The following is an 18,058-nucleotide window of genomic DNA, read 5'->3' on the forward strand; positions in this document are numbered from 1 at the left end:
ATCTGGTTTTGTATTTTAGGTTTCCTTTTAAATTCATTGTTAATCTAGGTGATTTCCAGATATTTTGGAACTTTTGTTTGTACTTGTTTTGAAGTTTTGTTTTTTTACTTTTGGTTAAAGAATGTGGTCTTTAAAACTTGCTCTTATTTTAAATTATTTATAATCTTTAGACCTAATATATTATCTTCATAGAATTGTTTGAAGATTATATGAGGCATTATGAATACAAATTTGAGTGTAGTAACTGGCACACAGTCAGTGCTTACTAATTGTTAGTTTGTTACTATTTTCCACATTTGAAAGTCATCTTTTATTATACCTATAAAATGATTGCTTTTGTCCTTTTTGCTTAATTTTCTTGTTCAGAAGTAGCTGTTATTTATAGGTTGAATATCTTAATAGGTTGAATATCTATGATAAGCCACTATATAGTTTGAAGACACATTTCAAAGCGAGGCCACATTTTAGTTAAATTAAAAAATTTTATTTTTGCCATGCAGGGCATTGAACACAGGGCCTCACACATGCTAGGCAAATGCGCTGCAATTGAGCCATATCCCCAACCGAAAGGATGCTTTTTAAAGAGAATTTAAGTTATTTGGATAATTTCTTTTTAACATGCCTATCTTCTATATGGACTTATGGAAGTCTAAATGTAAATATACTTTCTAACAGTAAGAATATACTGATCATAAATTTAACACTCACTTAGAGTTAATATTCTACATTCAGTTTTCAGGAAGCCAGCTGTTTTATACAAACAGTAATTATTTCTCGCAATATATTAGTGATAACAAGGGAGACTAAAATTAGAAAAATAGCTTTTAAGTATCCTACTCAGAAAAGCAACATTATTTTCATGTGCAACAGACAGGTTTTTAATTAAAGTATTTTTGGAAGGATAATACATGTATATGGTATGAAATTCAAAGGGACAAAGAAGCACATGAGAAAAGTTTCTTACTCATTGTCTTCCTGCTATCTGGTTTCCCTCTCCAGAATCATCACTATTTTCTTGTATATGTTTTCAGAGATACTTTATGCATATACTTTATGCATATACAGTATGTGCACATATTTTAGTCATGTAGTTCTTAATTAGAATTATTCGTATTTATAATCCTAATTTATTTGTATAAAATTCTGGATATGTCTTAGAGTAATGACTAATTTATGACTTAAGAAAACATTTAAAATGAAATCTTGGCTTAAAAAATGTGTTTTTTCCTAGGAGTCTTAGAAATAGAAAAATGACTATAAAAATCCAGGTGATTAATTTTAAAACAAATATATAAATTAATTTAAATATGGGCATGGAAGCGTGCCTATTGGTATTAACACATAAAAATAGATACCAAACAAAATGAAAAAAAACCAACAAAATAGTAAATCATTAAAAAATGTCAGAAATGAAATAAAATAAAAATTGGATTATATTGTCACTCTTCTGTTTCCTTTTAGGAGTGAACTGGAGTCTGTGAAAGAAGAGCTAAAACAGAAAGGAGATGAAGTTAAATTTAAATTGGACAAGAGCGAAGAAAATGTATGTTATATTTAATAATATGTACTCATAATCTCAAATCATAAAACACCACCATTATGTCTTTAAAAAAGTGACATATACTGTTGTGTAAATAAGTTGTGATATGGGGGCTGTCTTAAGGCATTAACCTTAAAAATATAGGTATAGTATAAATGTATAGATTGTAACTGAAAAAAGTATTATGTTTAGTAATGAATGCTCAATATTTAACATTGATTTACATTTTTAGGCTAAATAAAAGCCTCATGCTGTGGAATAAACTAAGAAGTTCGTGTTATATTTTGGTGAATACAATTTCAACAAGATTTTTTTAAAAAGGGGGACTGGGAATGTGGCAAATGGTAGTGTTTGTCTAGCATATGTGAGGTACTGGATTCAATTCCAGTACTTAAAAAAAAAACGGTTTTTAGGGAATATTATCACAAATTGGAATTGTACAAAATATGTGACATGATTATACAGTGTAATATATACTATACAGTGGGACAAAATTATACCAAAATAGAAAGATCATGCTAGATTATGAAGGCTTTATGTTTTTATTTACTGACAAATTTTATCTACACATATTATTATATATGCTTAGCATTTTTCTGGGTGCTGAGCTGTGTTCAGATATCATTTGCTTTGGTTAGGACAGTTGTGTTTGAATAAAGTCTTTTTTGGGGGGAGAGAATGGAGTAGGGAGAGATGAAAAGCACTAGAATCAGTTGGAAAGCTATTAAAGTTGTCTTGAAAGCTCTGAAAACATTTTTGGGGAAGATTCTGGCCTAGTTCAATTTACTTATTCCTAAGCCAATCATTGTGTCTAGGGGATAGAGTAATGGTTGAAGACTTGAGCTACATACCTGTTCCTGAAGACAAGAGTCAATCCTCATCAAACTATATGAACTGAGCAGAATTACTGTGGAATTTACAGTAAAGAAGTCCTTGCAGGAATGGGTGCTGGCCAGATTGAAACATAGGTCCTAGGTATGGATCCTATTAGAACTTATAGAAAGGATATCTAATCCAACTTTAAATCAGGGCAAGCTTCTTGGAGGAAGTGACATTCAGTTCACTTAGACTAATAGGAATTAATGGGAGGTAGAGGGATGGATACAAGTATAACAGGAGAATAACAATATTCCAAGTTAAACACACACACATATTATATGGGAACGCCTAAAAGTATGACAGAGGATGGCATATTTAGGCAATGATAAAAAATTAATTGTGGTTGGGCATGGTGGCTCAAGCCTTTATTCCCAGTTACTCAGAATCTGAAGCAGGACGATTGCAACTTTAAGGCCAGCCATGGAAGTTTAGTGAGACCCTGTATCAAAATAAGATTTTTTTAAAAAGGGGGCTGGGAATGTGGCAAATGGTAGTGTTTGTCTAGTATATGTGAGGTACTGGATTAAATTCCCAGTACTTAAAAAAAAAAAAATTACTGTCGCTAAAAAGTGGAGTTTAAGATAGTTGTAATAGTGGAGAGAGTAGGGAGAGATGAGGATAGATAGAGATGAGGGTGAAAGATGAAGGTGGATCATTTAAGGAAACATAAGTTATATTTAGGAGTTTGATGTTATTGAAAAGTTTTGTTTTGAGTATTGTTTTAATTATATTAATACTTTAGAAAACTTAAGACTATAGAAATAGTTCAAGGGCTTACAAATAGGAGTTAGTGGAAAGTAGAGGGTTTATAATGGACCAGGCACATTCTAGGTCCTTTCTGTGTGTTATTTTGCTTAACCAGAATTCATTTTTTTCTTATTTTATAATTTAGGAAATCAGATCTCTTAAGAGTAAATAACTTTGAAAGGTTACATGACTAACAAGTAGTAGAGCTGGTCTTCTACAATCTGAAGACTATACTATGCTCCCCTTCCTCTCCAAAATCCAATGTTTTCTTTTAACTTTATTAGTTATTCTGAATTCAACCTGCAAATGAGTTTAATGCACTAAATACTTGGTTATGTAATTTAGTACTTAAAAATTTGTATCAGAGGCTACTACAAACAGGCCGATGTTGTATGTGATAGGGAAACATGAATTTGATATTTAATTTACAAAGTCCTTCATTATGAATTTAAAGTATAGTCTATTTTTGCCAATGTAGAAAATCTTAGTGATGAGTTAAGGAAAAAAACCCAAAATGTATGTCAAATTATTAGCATATTTCTGCTTTCCATGATTGGATTTCAACTAATTTATTGAAATAGTTTCCAGAAAGAATTCAAATTATAAATACTTTTTAATTTGATTGCCTTACATTTAATTTCATTATATTTGTTTCCCCCGAACTACTACCTTAGTTTAGATATTTATTATTTCATAATATTCTACTTATATGAGTTTCAGTTTCCTCAACTTTAAATTATTATCTAAGAGATAATAATATCTGTTGTGAAAGATATTTGAGTCATTATAAACATTTATATATAATAGTTTTTAAAAGATTCAGGATAAACTGGGAAAGCTAATAAAAATGTTGCAAAATGATTTTGAGCTAAGAATGATAAACATTGACATATAAACAATAAGATGATTTCTATTTTTAATTGACAGATAAAAAGTACATGTATTTATGGTATGGTTTACAAAGTAATATTTTGATATGTGTGTACATTGTGAGATAATTGAATCAAGCTAGTCATTATATCTTTACGTGTACAAAGATGAATTTCTTTTTCAAAAGGATTCCAAAATAAACTGGGAGAGCTGATAACCACTTTTATAAACATAAAGGACTAAGCTTTAGAATTTCATTTCTAAAAGATACAGAAGAAAATAGAAATTCTGTTAACATTTTTAATCTAATGTCAATATTTTCTAGGCTCGAAGCATCGAATGTGAAATTTTAAAAAAAGATAAACAAATGAAGATATTAGAAAACAAGGTATTTTCAAATTGCAAAATGTTTGAGAATGAAAACTTTGTAGCAGTATAAGTATTACTGCATTCTTGTGGGCCAGCCTTTATACATTCTGCACAAAGAAATCTCAGTTCTCCTTTGGAGGCTTTGGAGAATGTGGGATTTTTTTCTTATTGCAGGTTTCTTTAAGAGACCCTGGATTTATGGGTTTTGTGTAGTGCTTCAAAGAGCAAAGTTTTATTAAAAACCTCTTTAGTTTTCTCTTCCCTTCCCCCAAATTTCATACTCTAAGCAACTTACATTTATTGTCGACACTTAAAATGGCAAAATGATTTTAGAAATCATCTTTCTCCCATTTCTAAAATTTAGAGTTACAGAAAAATCTTTATTCTTGTTTATGTGAAGTGTTTTTACTTGTCTGGCTATTCATCTTAATTTACTTCTCCCCTGTCTGAACCTCATGACACAGTTGTCCTAAACATTTTCCATATAATTTTCCATATAATGCACAGTCCTCTGGAAAGTGTAGTTCACTTTCTGAAGTTCTGACTTCTAATTAATAATAAACAGCATTTTCTTCTACCTGAAGATTCTGGTAAATAAAATACTTAGTTTCTATGCACAATTTACTTAAGCATAAACTGGGGTAATTTAAAACCTTTTCAAGAATTTCTGGGCATTGTATCAAATATATTTTAAATATTTTTGAACATTTGAAAAGAAAGAAATGGTTTAATAAAAAGCCATGTAATTTTAATTGGCTCCAATTTTGAAGATAATTTAAATTTGAAAGTAGTGTAAGTAGTGTAAATAAATTTGGTTTTCATTAGCTTATACAGACAGAAGGAATAGTGTTGGGTTGGTTTAGGATGGGACAGTCAAGATATCCAAAGTTAACAGCTCTTGTCTCCAAGAGACTCATCTCATAGGCAAAGACATCGACAAACTGAAGGTAAAAGGATGGGGAAAAAAACTTATCATTCACATGGATTTCATAAACAATCAGGGGTTTCTATCATCACATCAGATAAAGTGGATGTGAAGTCAAAATTAATAAAAAGGGAAAAAGAAGGTTATTTCAGACTGCTTAAGGGAACTGTACATCAACAAGATATAACAATCTTAAATATACCCTAAACAATGGAACATTTATACATATCAAACAAACCCTTCACAATTTCAAGAATCAAATAGATCACAACACAATAATACTGGGTGACTTTAACAGGCTTCTCTCACCAATTAGTAATTACAATTAATAATTTAGACTTTACAGACATATATAGAATATTTCATCCATCAGTGACTGAATGTACTTTCTTCTCAGTAGCACATGTGTCCTTCTCTAAAATGGACCTTATCTTAGGCCACAAAGAAACTCTTAGTAAATACAAAAAAATAATACCTTGTACTTTATCAGATCATAAGAAATGAAATTAGAAATCAATGATAAAATAGAAACTAGAAGCTACTCTAACATCTGGAGACTAAATAATACTCTATTGAATGGTCAGTGATAGCTGAAGAAGTCAGGGATGAAATAAAAAATATTAGTGGTAAATGAGTTCAGTGACAAAACATCAAAATTTTGGGGACACATGAAGGTGGTTCTAAGAAGAGAAAGTTTGTTGCATTGAGCTCATTTGTTAAAAGAACAGAAAGTCACTGAATAAACAACCTAATGGTATATCTCAAAGCCCTAGAAAAAGAAGAACAAATCAACACAGAAAGCAGAAGACAGGAATAATTAAAATTAGACCTGAAATGAATGAGATTGAAACAAAAAAATTTCAGAATATCAGAAACCAAAAAAGTTGATTCTTTGAGAAAAATATAAATTCATAAACCATTAGTCAAGCTAACTAAGAGAAAGAAAACTCAAATTACTAAAATTTGTGATGAAAAAGGACTTATCACTATGGACACTACTAAAATACAGATGATAATTAAAAACTACTTTGAAAATCTATAGAAAATCATGAATACATTGAGAAATTTTTAGAGACATATGACCTACCCAAATTGAATCAGAAGGACATAGAAAATTTAAACATAACAAAAGTAGTGAAATAGAAAACACCATCAGAAACCTACCAACAAAGAGAAGCCTGGGACCAGATGGCTTCTCTACCGTACCTTTAAAGAAGAATTTAACATCACTTCCTCAAATTATTCCGTGAAATAGAATAAGAAGAACCCTTCCAAACTCATTCTATAAAGGTAGTATCACCCTGATATCAAAACCAAAGACACATCAAGGAAAGAAAACTTCAAACTAATATACCTGATGAACATAGATGCAAAAATTCTTAATATAATACTGGCAAATCACATAAAAATGTACTAAAAAGATAGTGCACTATGATCAAGTGGGATTTATTCCAGAGAGACAAGGCTCGTTCAACATACAAAAATCAATAAACATAATTCATTACATCAATAGTCTTAAACATAAGAATCACATGATTATCTCAATAGATGCAGAAAAAGCATTTGACAAAATTCAGCATCCATTCATACTCAAAACTGGTATAAAACTAAAAAGCTTCTTCACAGCAAAGAAAATGATCAATAATGTGAAGAGAGAGCCTATAGAATGGGAGAAAATCTTTGCCACTTGTACTTCAGAGCATTAATCTCCAAGAAATATAAAGAACTTGAAAAACTCCAGATAACCTAATAAATAAATGGGCAAAAGAACTGGACAGACACTTCACCTAAGAAGAAATATGAATGGCCAACAATATGAAAAAATGTTCAACATCTCTAGCAATTAGAGCAATGCAAATTAAAACTACACTGATATTTCATCTTATCCAGTTAGAATGGCAATTATCAAGACTACAGGTAACAAATATTGGCAAGGATTTGGGGGAAAAAGGTACACTTATACATTGTTATGGGACTGCAAATTGGTACAACTCTGGAAAGCAGTATGGAGACTCCTTAGAAACTTGGAATGGAACCACCATATGACCCAGTTATTCCACTGCTTGGTATTTACTCAAAGGATTTAAAATTAGCGTATTACAGTGATACAGCCATATCAATGTTTAGAGCAGCTCAATTTACAATCGCTAAGCTATGGAACCAAACTAGGTGCCCTTCAACAGATAAATGGATAAAGAAAATATAGTATATACACAATGTATATATACACAATGGAAAATGTATATATACGCAATGGAATATTAGTCATAAAGAAGAGTGAAATTATGGCATTTGATGGTAAATGAAAAGATTTGGAGGCTATTATGCTAAATGAAATAAGCCAATCCCCCCAAAAAGGCCGTATGTTCTCTCTGATATGTAAATGCTAATACTCAATAAGGTGGGGAGAGAAGAATAAAAATTCATTGGATTAGACAAAGAGGAACAAAGGGAAGGGAGAGGGATGGGACTAGGAAAGAGTAGAATGATGACATAATTTTCCTATGTTCATATATGAATTCATGACCAATGTAACTCCACGTCATGTAAAACTGCAAGAATGGAAAGTTATACTCCATGTATGTATAATATGTCAAAATACACTCATCTGTCATGTCCATCTAAAAAGAAAAGAAAAAAAAAAGAAAAATTAAAACAGAAGATATGTATTGGTGGTTGGGAGTTGTAAATTATCTTTTTTTTCAATTATAAATAAAAGGTCTATGAGCCCTGAAGCTCGTCTTACCATAGTTCCTCTATTTTGAAATATGTGATTGCTGTAATTATTAATTTACTAAACATTGTCACTAAAAATTCAGTAAGGTTTAGTATTGCCTAAAAAAACCCCAGAGTTAATAGCTCTGATATCATCTTTTTAGTATAAACATGTACATTTTTAAAATATATCGTTATATCAGTTATAAAGATGGTTTTTAGGAAAAGTTGGCAAGAGAAAAGTATAGTCATTAACTCTCAAGGGAATAGTTTTTTTTAAATGTCATGTCAATTTTTATTGATCAATCTTTAAATTCTAAAATTATGCAGCTGAAACTAAAATCAAAGGAATTCATGGAGCTTTTATTTAGCATTGATAGTTGATATTTTAAGACATACAAAATTGGTAGAAATACATCTTATTGAGTAACAAATAAGGGAATAGGTTTTGATGGTCTAAAGAATAGAGGACTAAGAAATACATAACATACTATCTCTGGCAAAGTAATAAATATCTTCACGATGCTTCAAACTGATGTTCTTTAAATTTGTTCAACATTTATCTGGTGAGACCAAATAAATTGTATTACTAGAAGTTCTTTTTCTTTTTCTTTCTTTTTCTTTATTTTTTAGTTGTAGTTGGACACAATACCTTTATTTCACGTATTTATTTTTATGTGGTGCTGAGGCTCAAACCCAGGGTCTCGCACGTGCGTGGCAAGTGCTCTACTGCTGAGCCACAACCCCAGCCCCTAGAAGTTCTTTTTCAATTAAAGTTTGAATAGTTCTTTTTCAAATCTGCTCAATCATCTTCTAAGGCTTCCAATTTCTTATTTATAGTTTCAAGTCTTTAATTTCTCTATATTTTATATTCTGTATATGGCAATTCTAATATCTGAAGTCTTTTTAGGTCTGATTCTGATCTTTGTTCTTTCTTCTGGTTTTTACTCATTAAACTTTAGCTTTTGGGTTTTTATGATTCCTTGGGCTTTTGTTTAAGAGAATTCCTTTAAACTTGGGTTGAAGTTAATAATCCTCCCAAAAAAATTTTCTTGAAAGCATTACTAACCAGGAGCTATTTCAATTCTCCATCTTTAGTTTTTATGGACCATATAGTTGGCATATAAAACCATATGAGCCTACCTTATGGTTATAAATTTTCAGCAAAGGCTTCTATTCAAAGACAAGATAAAGACAAATGAGTTTTCCTTACTGTCCACTTTTTTTTTTAAAGAGAGAGTGAGAGAGGAGAGAGAGAGATAGAGAGAATTTTTAATATTTTTTTATTATTTTTTAGTTCTCGGCGGACTCAACATCTTTGTTGGTATGTGGTGCTGAGGATCGAACCCGGGCCGCACGCATGCCAGGCGAGCGCGCTACCGCTTGAGCCACATCCCCAGCCCCTTACTGTCCACTTTTATATGGCAGTTTTATTTCTTGTTTATCTTCTCATTGAATGTGTAGTTCTTTGAATTCCTAGCTTAATGCAGTACTGTCTTATTGGATTTCCTACCAGTAGTGAGCCTTATGTTTGTCTTATGCCTTTACTTGGGTGGGTTCAACAGATATCCTTAGAACAAATGTTAAATTGGTGTTAACCTGAAACGTACTCGTATAAATTTACAGTCATTTAAAATATCCAGATTCCTACTTTTTGTCTTTTATTTTAGAATTATTCTTAGAAGGATGTAAGTGGCTTTTCTGTTACAAATGGAAATACTTTTAATTTTTAATAAATAAAATTATATGAATTTGATATATAATTATAAAATTATAAAAAGTTTTATATTTGTATAAATATCCCAATAAAACTAATATGAAAATTAGTGAAACATTTCTCACTTATTTAGCTTTTCTTTCTTATTTTTCCTTTGAGTTTTCTGAAAGAGAACTTCTATAAGTGGTCTTGGGACATGTAAAAATTTAGATAAAATAAATCACTTGTAGATAAAAACAATAGTGTCATTTATTATTTAGTCTTAGAATATTAGCTGAATATGAATACAGAGGAGTGTTGTAAGAAAAATATTTAACAAAGTACTTTGTGTTAATGAAAGTGATTATAAAATTTGTTGAGATTTGTTTTACTTTGATGGAAATTACAACAGCTTACATATCTGTGATGCTTTGGGGCCTCTTAGAACTGCGTACTGTGCTGCTTGTCTGCTTTTTTTTTTTTTTTGAGTTGAAGTCTAATTGTGCTGTCCAGGCTGATCTAGAACTCTTGAGCTCAAGTGATTTTCCTATCTTAGACTCCTGAATGCTGGGATTACAGGTGTGCGCCATCAATCCTGGCTCTGTGACTCTGTGATGCTTTTGTGGTATTCCAAATATTTCTTGAGCTAATATCTTGTAATTCAGTTCTGCCTGCATCCCCATATTAAATAATCCTACAAACTGAAATATCAAAATTGGTTTATTTGGAATTTTAATGAGAGGAATTATAATTTAGTTAGGAGAAGATAGAATATCACAGTATTCTTCTCTCCCAAATATAAGTTTAAGGATCTCAGAAATGAGAAAGGTAAAATAATAAGGAAGAAAACAAATTATAATTATTTTTATTTCTGAATGTAGCTTTTCACAACTTATTTAATAATATGATTCCAACCTTTTGTATATGGTGATTAAGAGGCACATATTACTTAAAGTAGTTGAATTCAGATACTTTTTAAGGAGATTAAGAAATGTTAATCAATCAATAAGTACATGAAAAAATGCTCACCATCTCTAGCAGTCAGAGAAATGCAAATCAAAATTGCCCTAAGATACCATCTCACTCCAGTAAGATTGGCAGCCATTATGAAGTCAGATAACAATAAGTGCTGGCGAGGATGTGGGGAAAAGGGTACACTTGTACATTGTTGGTGGGGCTGCAAATTGGTGCGGCCAATTTGGAAAGCAGTATGGAGATTCCTTGGAAAGCTGGGAATGGAACCACCATTTGACCCAGCTATTCCTTTTCTTGGACTATTCCCTAAAGACCTTAAAAGAGCTTACTATAGGGATACTGCTACAACGATGTTCATAGCAGCACAATTCACAATAGCTAGACTGTGGAACCAACCTGGATGCCCTTCAATAGATGAATGGATAAAAAAAATGTGGCATTTGTACACAATGGAATATTACTCTGCACTAAAAAATGACAAAATCATGGCATTTGCAAGGAAATGGATGGCACTAGAGCAGATTATGCTAAGTGAAGCTAGCCAATCCCTTAAAAACAAATGCCAAATGTCATCTTTGATATAAGGAGAGCACTAAGAATAGGCGGGAAGAGCATGAGAAGAAGATCACCATTAAACAGGGATGAGATGGAGAGGGAAAGAGAGAGAGAAGGGAAATTGCATGGTAAAGGAAGGAGACCCTCATTGTTATACAAAATTACATATAAGAGGAAGTGAGGGGAAAGGGAAAAAAAACGAGAGAGAGAAATGAATTACATTAGATGGGGTAGAGAGAGAAGATGGGAGGGGAGGGGAGGGGAGGGGGGTTGTAGATGATAGGAAAGCAGCAGAATACAACAGACACTAGTATGGCAGTATGTAAAAAGTAGATATGTAACCGATGTGAATCTGCAATATGTATATGGGGTAAAAATGGGAGTTCATTATCTGCTTGAATCAAATGTATGAAATATGATATATCAAGAGCTTTGTAATGTTTTGAACAACTAATAATAAAAAAAAGAAAAAGGAAAAAAAAGTTAAAATTTTCAAATTTATATTGAGGTGTTATTTATTAAAATGTATAATTTTTATGTAATTTTTACATTTATGGAATTATTTAACAGCATGAATTTTTAAGTGAGTTTCATATTACGTGAATGTAATATTTTTATTAATCTGAAAGGTTTATTTTGACTGGAATATTAAGTACAATGAGTAAATAATGAATTTCTCATAATTCTGCAGTGTAATAATTTAAGGAAACAAGTTGAAAATAAAGGCAAGCACATTGAAGAGCTTCAGCAGGAGGTGGGTACTATTTATAAATATTCTCAAAGTCAAACCAACATTTTCACTATAGTTTTAGAGAGTGATACTTTCATTTCCATTAGTAAACTTAAGTCAGTGGCAGTATAAGTTTGAGTCACTTTAGTACTAAATACAATTTTTTGTTTTTAATTTTTAACAGAATAAGGCCTTGAAAAAAAAGGGTACAGCAGAAAGCAAACAACTGAATGCTTATGAAATAAAGGTATTTGACATTTTAATTTTTTAAAACCCTAATAAATACATGAGAATTTAGAAATGTTATGTCATTTATTTATGCTGTAACAGTTACTTTCAAAGTTTTTCATCTTTCTGGATTGAAATCAATTCTTATAATTGTAATAGAATGATCACTTAAGTTTTGATTGAGTTAGAATTATCAGAACAACTTAAAAATATATGTGGGTATTCTCTATGTGTGTATGTGTTCATCATCCTTACCCATATATTTAGAAGTGAATAAGCTGGGGGAGGAGCCAGCTTATTACAATATGATGGGATTTGTTGTTACATATCCTGTGGTCTAAGAGATTAGAGAGACATCAACTTTGTAGAAAACAAACTAAAGCCCTAGTAAGCATACGATGTCAGGGTCACATTTGGTTTATTTATTCCTAAGTCTTTAAATAATGGTTGATGTTTAGTAAGTATTAAATACATAGCTTGTTTATTTTTATGTTTTGTAGTACAAGGTTTTGAACCCAGGGCCTTGCACATATTAGTCAAATGCTCTACCACTGAACTGTATACCCAGTCCTCTTTTCATTTTATTATGAGACAAGTTCTCACTAAATTGCTCAGGCTGTCCTCAAGTTTGATGTTCTCTTGCCTCATCCTCCATACTATCTGGAGTTATAGGCATGTGCTGCCACCATGCCTGGCAATAGATTTTGAATCTTGAGTGGAAAATAGTGGGTTCTCAGTGTACTAAATGTGTGCTTTTTGGAAGGTAATAAAATTTTTACATATTTTTAAAATATGTAAATGTGATTAAAAATTAAAACAAATCTCATAAACTATTGACATTATATAGAAAAGTAGCTGATACATAATTTTGCACATGTACTTCTGGGTAGAGTCAGGAGAAATGTAACAGCATTATTTGTAGTAGCTCCAAACTGAAAATAAAAGATATTCATCAATAGTATAAAGATCAGACAATAAAAAATGACCCCTGGATAATTGAAATGTTGGAATTTTAACAGATAAAATCTATATGCAGCTATTATAAACATGTTTAAAGACAGAAATGGTTATAATGAAATACTAAAATAGAGAATCTCAGTAAATAAACAAGCTATAAAGGGAATTTAGGATTAAAATTATCTAGAACTAAAAGTAAAATATTATAAAAACAAACAAAACAATTTCGTATGGTCCTAATAATATATTTAGACAAATAAAGTGTTAGTACAATTGAAGCTGGATAAACAGAAATCATCCAATTAGAGGAACATGGAAACAGAGTGAAAAACAAAAAGGGGAATAGTGTCTTAGTGGTCTTGTAGAATATTATCAGGTTTTAAACAGTAATTAGAGTATCTGAGAAAGAGGAGAGAAAGAATAGGGCAAAAGAAAATCAACTAAGGAATTTCTCAAAAATTTCTAGCTTTTAATAAAAACCATTAACTTGAAGATCCATGGCACTCGACAAATTCAAAGAAAGATAAATAGAAAATCATACCTAGGTACTTAGTTGAAATACCAAAACCAAAGAGAAATGCAAACTTTTAAAATTAGATAGAAAAATGTCACACTGTAGATCAGTGACACAAATTAGACTAATGTTGTATCATAACAATGAAAGCTAGATGTCAGAGGAATGACATTTTTGAAATGCTGAAAGAAAGATACCACGAACTGAGAATTCTGTATGCAAGTAAAAATATCTGTTAAGTTGAAATGACCTCAAAATTTGCACTGTAAAGAATACTAAAGGAACTTCTTCAGACTGCAGAAAAATGACATCAACTAGAAACTTGGATCAATAAAAGGAATGAAAATCACTAGAAATGGTAAATATGTATGTGAATATTAAAGGCTATATATTTTTCTTCTTAATTTTTAGAAATACATATGCACACACACAAACATGTATATACACACATATATCTGCTTTAAATGTTTTCAAAAAGTTTGAAATTGTAAGAAAATTTGCTATTATAGAGTTTAGATGTGTAACAACCATAGCACAAGGGATAGGGAAGTAAAATAGCCACTTTGTTTCAACAGTTTTGCATTATATACGCAATATTATACAATATTCTTTTATCCCCACATTTTTATTGGTGCATTATAGTTGTACATAATGATGGGATTTGATGTTACATATTTGTACATGTACATGATATAAAAATATAATTTGGCCACTATCATGCTCAGGCACTCCCCCTCCACATTCTTTTGTTCCTTTTCCTCTAATGATTTCCCTTTGATTTTCATGTGATCTTACCCCACCTTTCTCTTTCCTCTCCAACTTCTGCATATGAGTTTGACTTATCTTGCATAACATAATAGTTTTTAGTTCTATCCATTTTCCTGCAAATGACATAATTTCATTTTTCTTTATGACTGACTAAAAAAACCCTTCATTTTATATATATCACACATTTTCTTTACCCTTTTAAACATTGATGTGCACCTAGTGTGATTGCATAGTTTGGTGTGAATAGTGCTGCTATAAACATGGATATGCATGTATCACTTTAGTATGATGACTAATATTATTTATATTCTTGATGATTGCCATTCTAACTTGTGTGAGAGATGAAATCTAAATGTAGTTTTGATTTGCATTTCCCTAATTACTAATGATGTTTAACATTTTTTTCATGTATTTGTTGGCCATTTGTATTTCTTCTTCTTTTTTATTATTTATTTTTTAGTTGTTGGACACAATATTTAATTTATTTATTTTTATATGGTGCTGCTGAGGATCAAACCCAGGGCCTTGCATGTGCTAGGCAAGCAATCTACTGCTGAGCCACAACCCCAGCTCTGTATTTCCTCTTTTGAGAAATGTCTGTTTAATTCACTTGGCCACTTATTAATTGGGTTATTTGACTTTTTTGGTGCAAATTTTTTTTTAGTTCTTTATATATTCTAGATATTAATTATTTTTCAGAAGAATAGCTAGCAGAGATTTTCTCTCATTCTGTGGGTTTTTTCTTCACATTTATAATTATTTCCCTTGATTGCAGAAGCTTTTTAATTTGATTCCACCATTTGTTGACCCTGTGTTTTCTTTTAGGGGTTGCATAGTTTCTGGCTTTATTTCTAGGTTTGTGATCTATTTTGAGTTGAAGGGTCTAGTTTCATTCTTCTACATATGGATAACCAGTTTTGCCAGCACTATTTGTTAAAAAGGCTGTATGTTTTTCTAATGTATGTTTTTGGCACCTTTATCCAGGAGTCAGACAACTGTAGATGTGTGGGTTTGTCTCCGTGTCTTATTTTGTACCATTGGTTTATGTATCTGTTTTTATGCCATTGTCATGTAGTTTGTGTTACTGTAGCTCTGTAGTGTAATTTGAAATCAGGTATTATGATGCGTCCAGCATTGCTTTTTTGGTTTAGAATTGCTTTGCCTATTCTGGGTCTTTTATTCTTCCAAATTAATTTTAGGACTGTTTTTTCTAGTTCTGTGAAGAATGTCATTAGTATTTTGATGGGAATTGCAGTGAATGTATATATTGCTGTGTCTTCTTAAATTTCTTTCTTCAGTGTTCTCTAGTTTTTATTGTATAGGTCTTTCACCTTCCTGGTTAGATTTATTCCTAGGTATTTTGGTTTTAGTTTGAGATAATTGTGGATAGAATTGTTTTTCTGATTTCTTTCTCAGCAGATTGGTATATAGGAAAAATATTGATTTTTTTATGCTATTTTCATAACCTGCTACTTTGCCAACTTTGTTTATTAGCTCCAGGAGTCTTTTGATGGAGGATTTTTTTTTTTGATCTTCTAGGTACAGGATCATGTCTTCTGCAAACAGTGATAATCTGACTTGTTTTCCTATATTTATTCCTTTTATATCCTTCCCCAGCCTAATTTCTCTAGCTTGAATTTTGAGCACTATATTAAGTAGGAGTGGTGAGAGTGGACATCCCAGTCTTTAAAGAAATGCTTTCAGTTTTTCCCATGTGAGTTTGGGTTTGGGGTTTTCATATATAACCTTTATGATGTTGAGGTTGGTTCCTTCTGTCCCTGGTTTCTTTAGTTTTTTTCTCATGAGTGGGTGCTGAATTTTGTCAAAGGCCTTCTCTACATCCATGAGATGACTAAGTGATTTTTTTCCTTAATTCTATTTATATGATAAATTACACTTATTAATTTGTGTATATTAAACTATTCTTTTATCTTTTAAATAAAATCAAATTGCTCATTAAGTTTTCTTAATATGTTGTTTAACATGGTTTGGTAATATCAAGTATTTTTACACCTAAGTTCAAATGGATATTGGTTTGTAGTTTTCTTTCCTTGTTGTATCCTTTTCTGGTTTTCTCTGAGTGATACTAGTTTCACAGAATGAATTTGTGATTCATCCCTTTCTATTTTTTGGAATAATTTGAGGAGTATTGGCATTAATTCTTTTTTAAAGGTTTGGTAGAATTCTTTGTTGGAAGGCTTTTAAAAAATATTCTTTTTTTTTGTAGATGGTTACAATACCATTTATTTGTATATTTATTTATTTTTGTGGTGCTGAGCATTGAACCCAGTGCCTCACACTTGCTAGGTAAGCGCTCTACCACTGAGCTATAACTCCAGCCCCTGGAAGGCTTTTTATTACTGCTTCTATTAAATTGCAAGTTACTGGTCTGTTTTCTATGTCTGTCAAGTTTTCTATGTCCTCTTGATTGAGTTTTAGCAGATCTTATTTGTCTAGAAATGTATCCGTCTCTTCTAGGTTTTTTTAGTTTATTAGAGTATAAGTTTCCAAAATAGTCCCTAATGATTTGCTAGATTTCTTTGATGTCTGTGGTATTTTCTTTTTATCTCCAATTTTATTTGTTTTGGTTTTCTGTCTTTTTCTTTTGACTAAGGGCTTACCATTTTTAAAAAAATCTTTTCAAAGAAACAACTCTTCGTTTTTTTTGATCGTTTGTATTGTTTTTTTTTTCAGTTTCAATTTTGTTGATTTTTGGCTCTGTTGTTAATTATTTCCTTCCTTCTACTGATTTTAGAATTGGTTTGTTCTTCTTTTTCAAGATGTAGCAGGATGTTGTTTAATTGGGAACTTTCTGATTTTCTTATGTAGTCACTCATAACTATAAACTTTCATGTTAGAACTATGTTTATAGTGTCCTAGAGATTCTGATATATTGTATCAATATTCTTATTTGAGTCTAAGAATTTTTTAATTGCTCCCTTGATTTTGTCTGTCACCTCTTCATCATTCAAAAATACATTGTTTAGTTTCCATATGTTTATAGTTTCTATAGGGTTTTGTTGTTTGGTTTCTAATTTCATTCCACCATTATTTGATAAGATGCAAGGAATTTTATCGGTATTTGTCTAGTTGTTAAAAGTGGCTTTGTGGGCTAAAATATGGTCTGTTTTGGAGAAGTTTTCATAAACTGCTGAGAAGAAACTGTATTCAGCTGTTGTTGGATGAAATAGTCTATAGGTGTCTTTTAAGTACATTTGATTTATATAATTTTTCAGTTCCAAAGAGTCTTTACCAAGTTTCTGTTGGATAACTTCTCCAGTGGTGAGAGAGGTGTGTTGAAATCACCCAGTATTATTGCACTGGAGTCTATCTGAGGCTTCCATTTGAGTAATGTCTCTTTTATATAATTAGTTGTACCCATGTTTGGGGCATAAATATTTACTATTGTTATATCTTCTTTTTTGATTTTTCCCTTTACCAGTTTGAAGTGACTGTCTTTGTCTCTCTGATTAATTTTAGTTTGAAGTTTGCTTTGTTGGATGAGAATAGCTAGTCCTACTTTTGGGGAGGCTCCATTTGCATGGTATATTAATTTCCATCCTTCCACTTTCAGCCTGTGGCTGTGTTTG

At 31.2% G+C, this 18,058-nt stretch overlaps 1 protein-coding gene across 4 annotated transcripts in view; it reads left to right on the forward strand.

Annotated features, from left to right (window-relative positions):
- Positions 1 to 18,058, forward strand: part of Sycp1 (synaptonemal complex protein 1) — a 127,323-nt gene that overhangs the window by 67,021 nt on the left and 42,244 nt on the right. For all 4 annotated transcript variants that reach the window (XM_078027064.1, XM_040287346.2, XM_013362682.4 and 1 more), the window contains 4 exons: positions 1,462 to 1,543; positions 4,362 to 4,424; positions 11,963 to 12,025; positions 12,186 to 12,248. In XM_078027064.1, coding sequence (XP_077883190.1) covers positions 1,462 to 1,543; positions 4,362 to 4,424; positions 11,963 to 12,025; positions 12,186 to 12,248 — 271 coding nt within the window. The remainder of the gene's footprint in view (positions 1 to 1,461; positions 1,544 to 4,361; positions 4,425 to 11,962; positions 12,026 to 12,185; positions 12,249 to 18,058) is intronic.

The sequence above is a fragment of the Ictidomys tridecemlineatus genome, chromosome 11 (genome assembly GCF_052094955.1).
Source record: "Ictidomys tridecemlineatus isolate mIctTri1 chromosome 11, mIctTri1.hap1, whole genome shotgun sequence".
Classification (NCBI taxonomy): Eukaryota; Metazoa; Chordata; class Mammalia; order Rodentia; family Sciuridae; genus Ictidomys; species Ictidomys tridecemlineatus.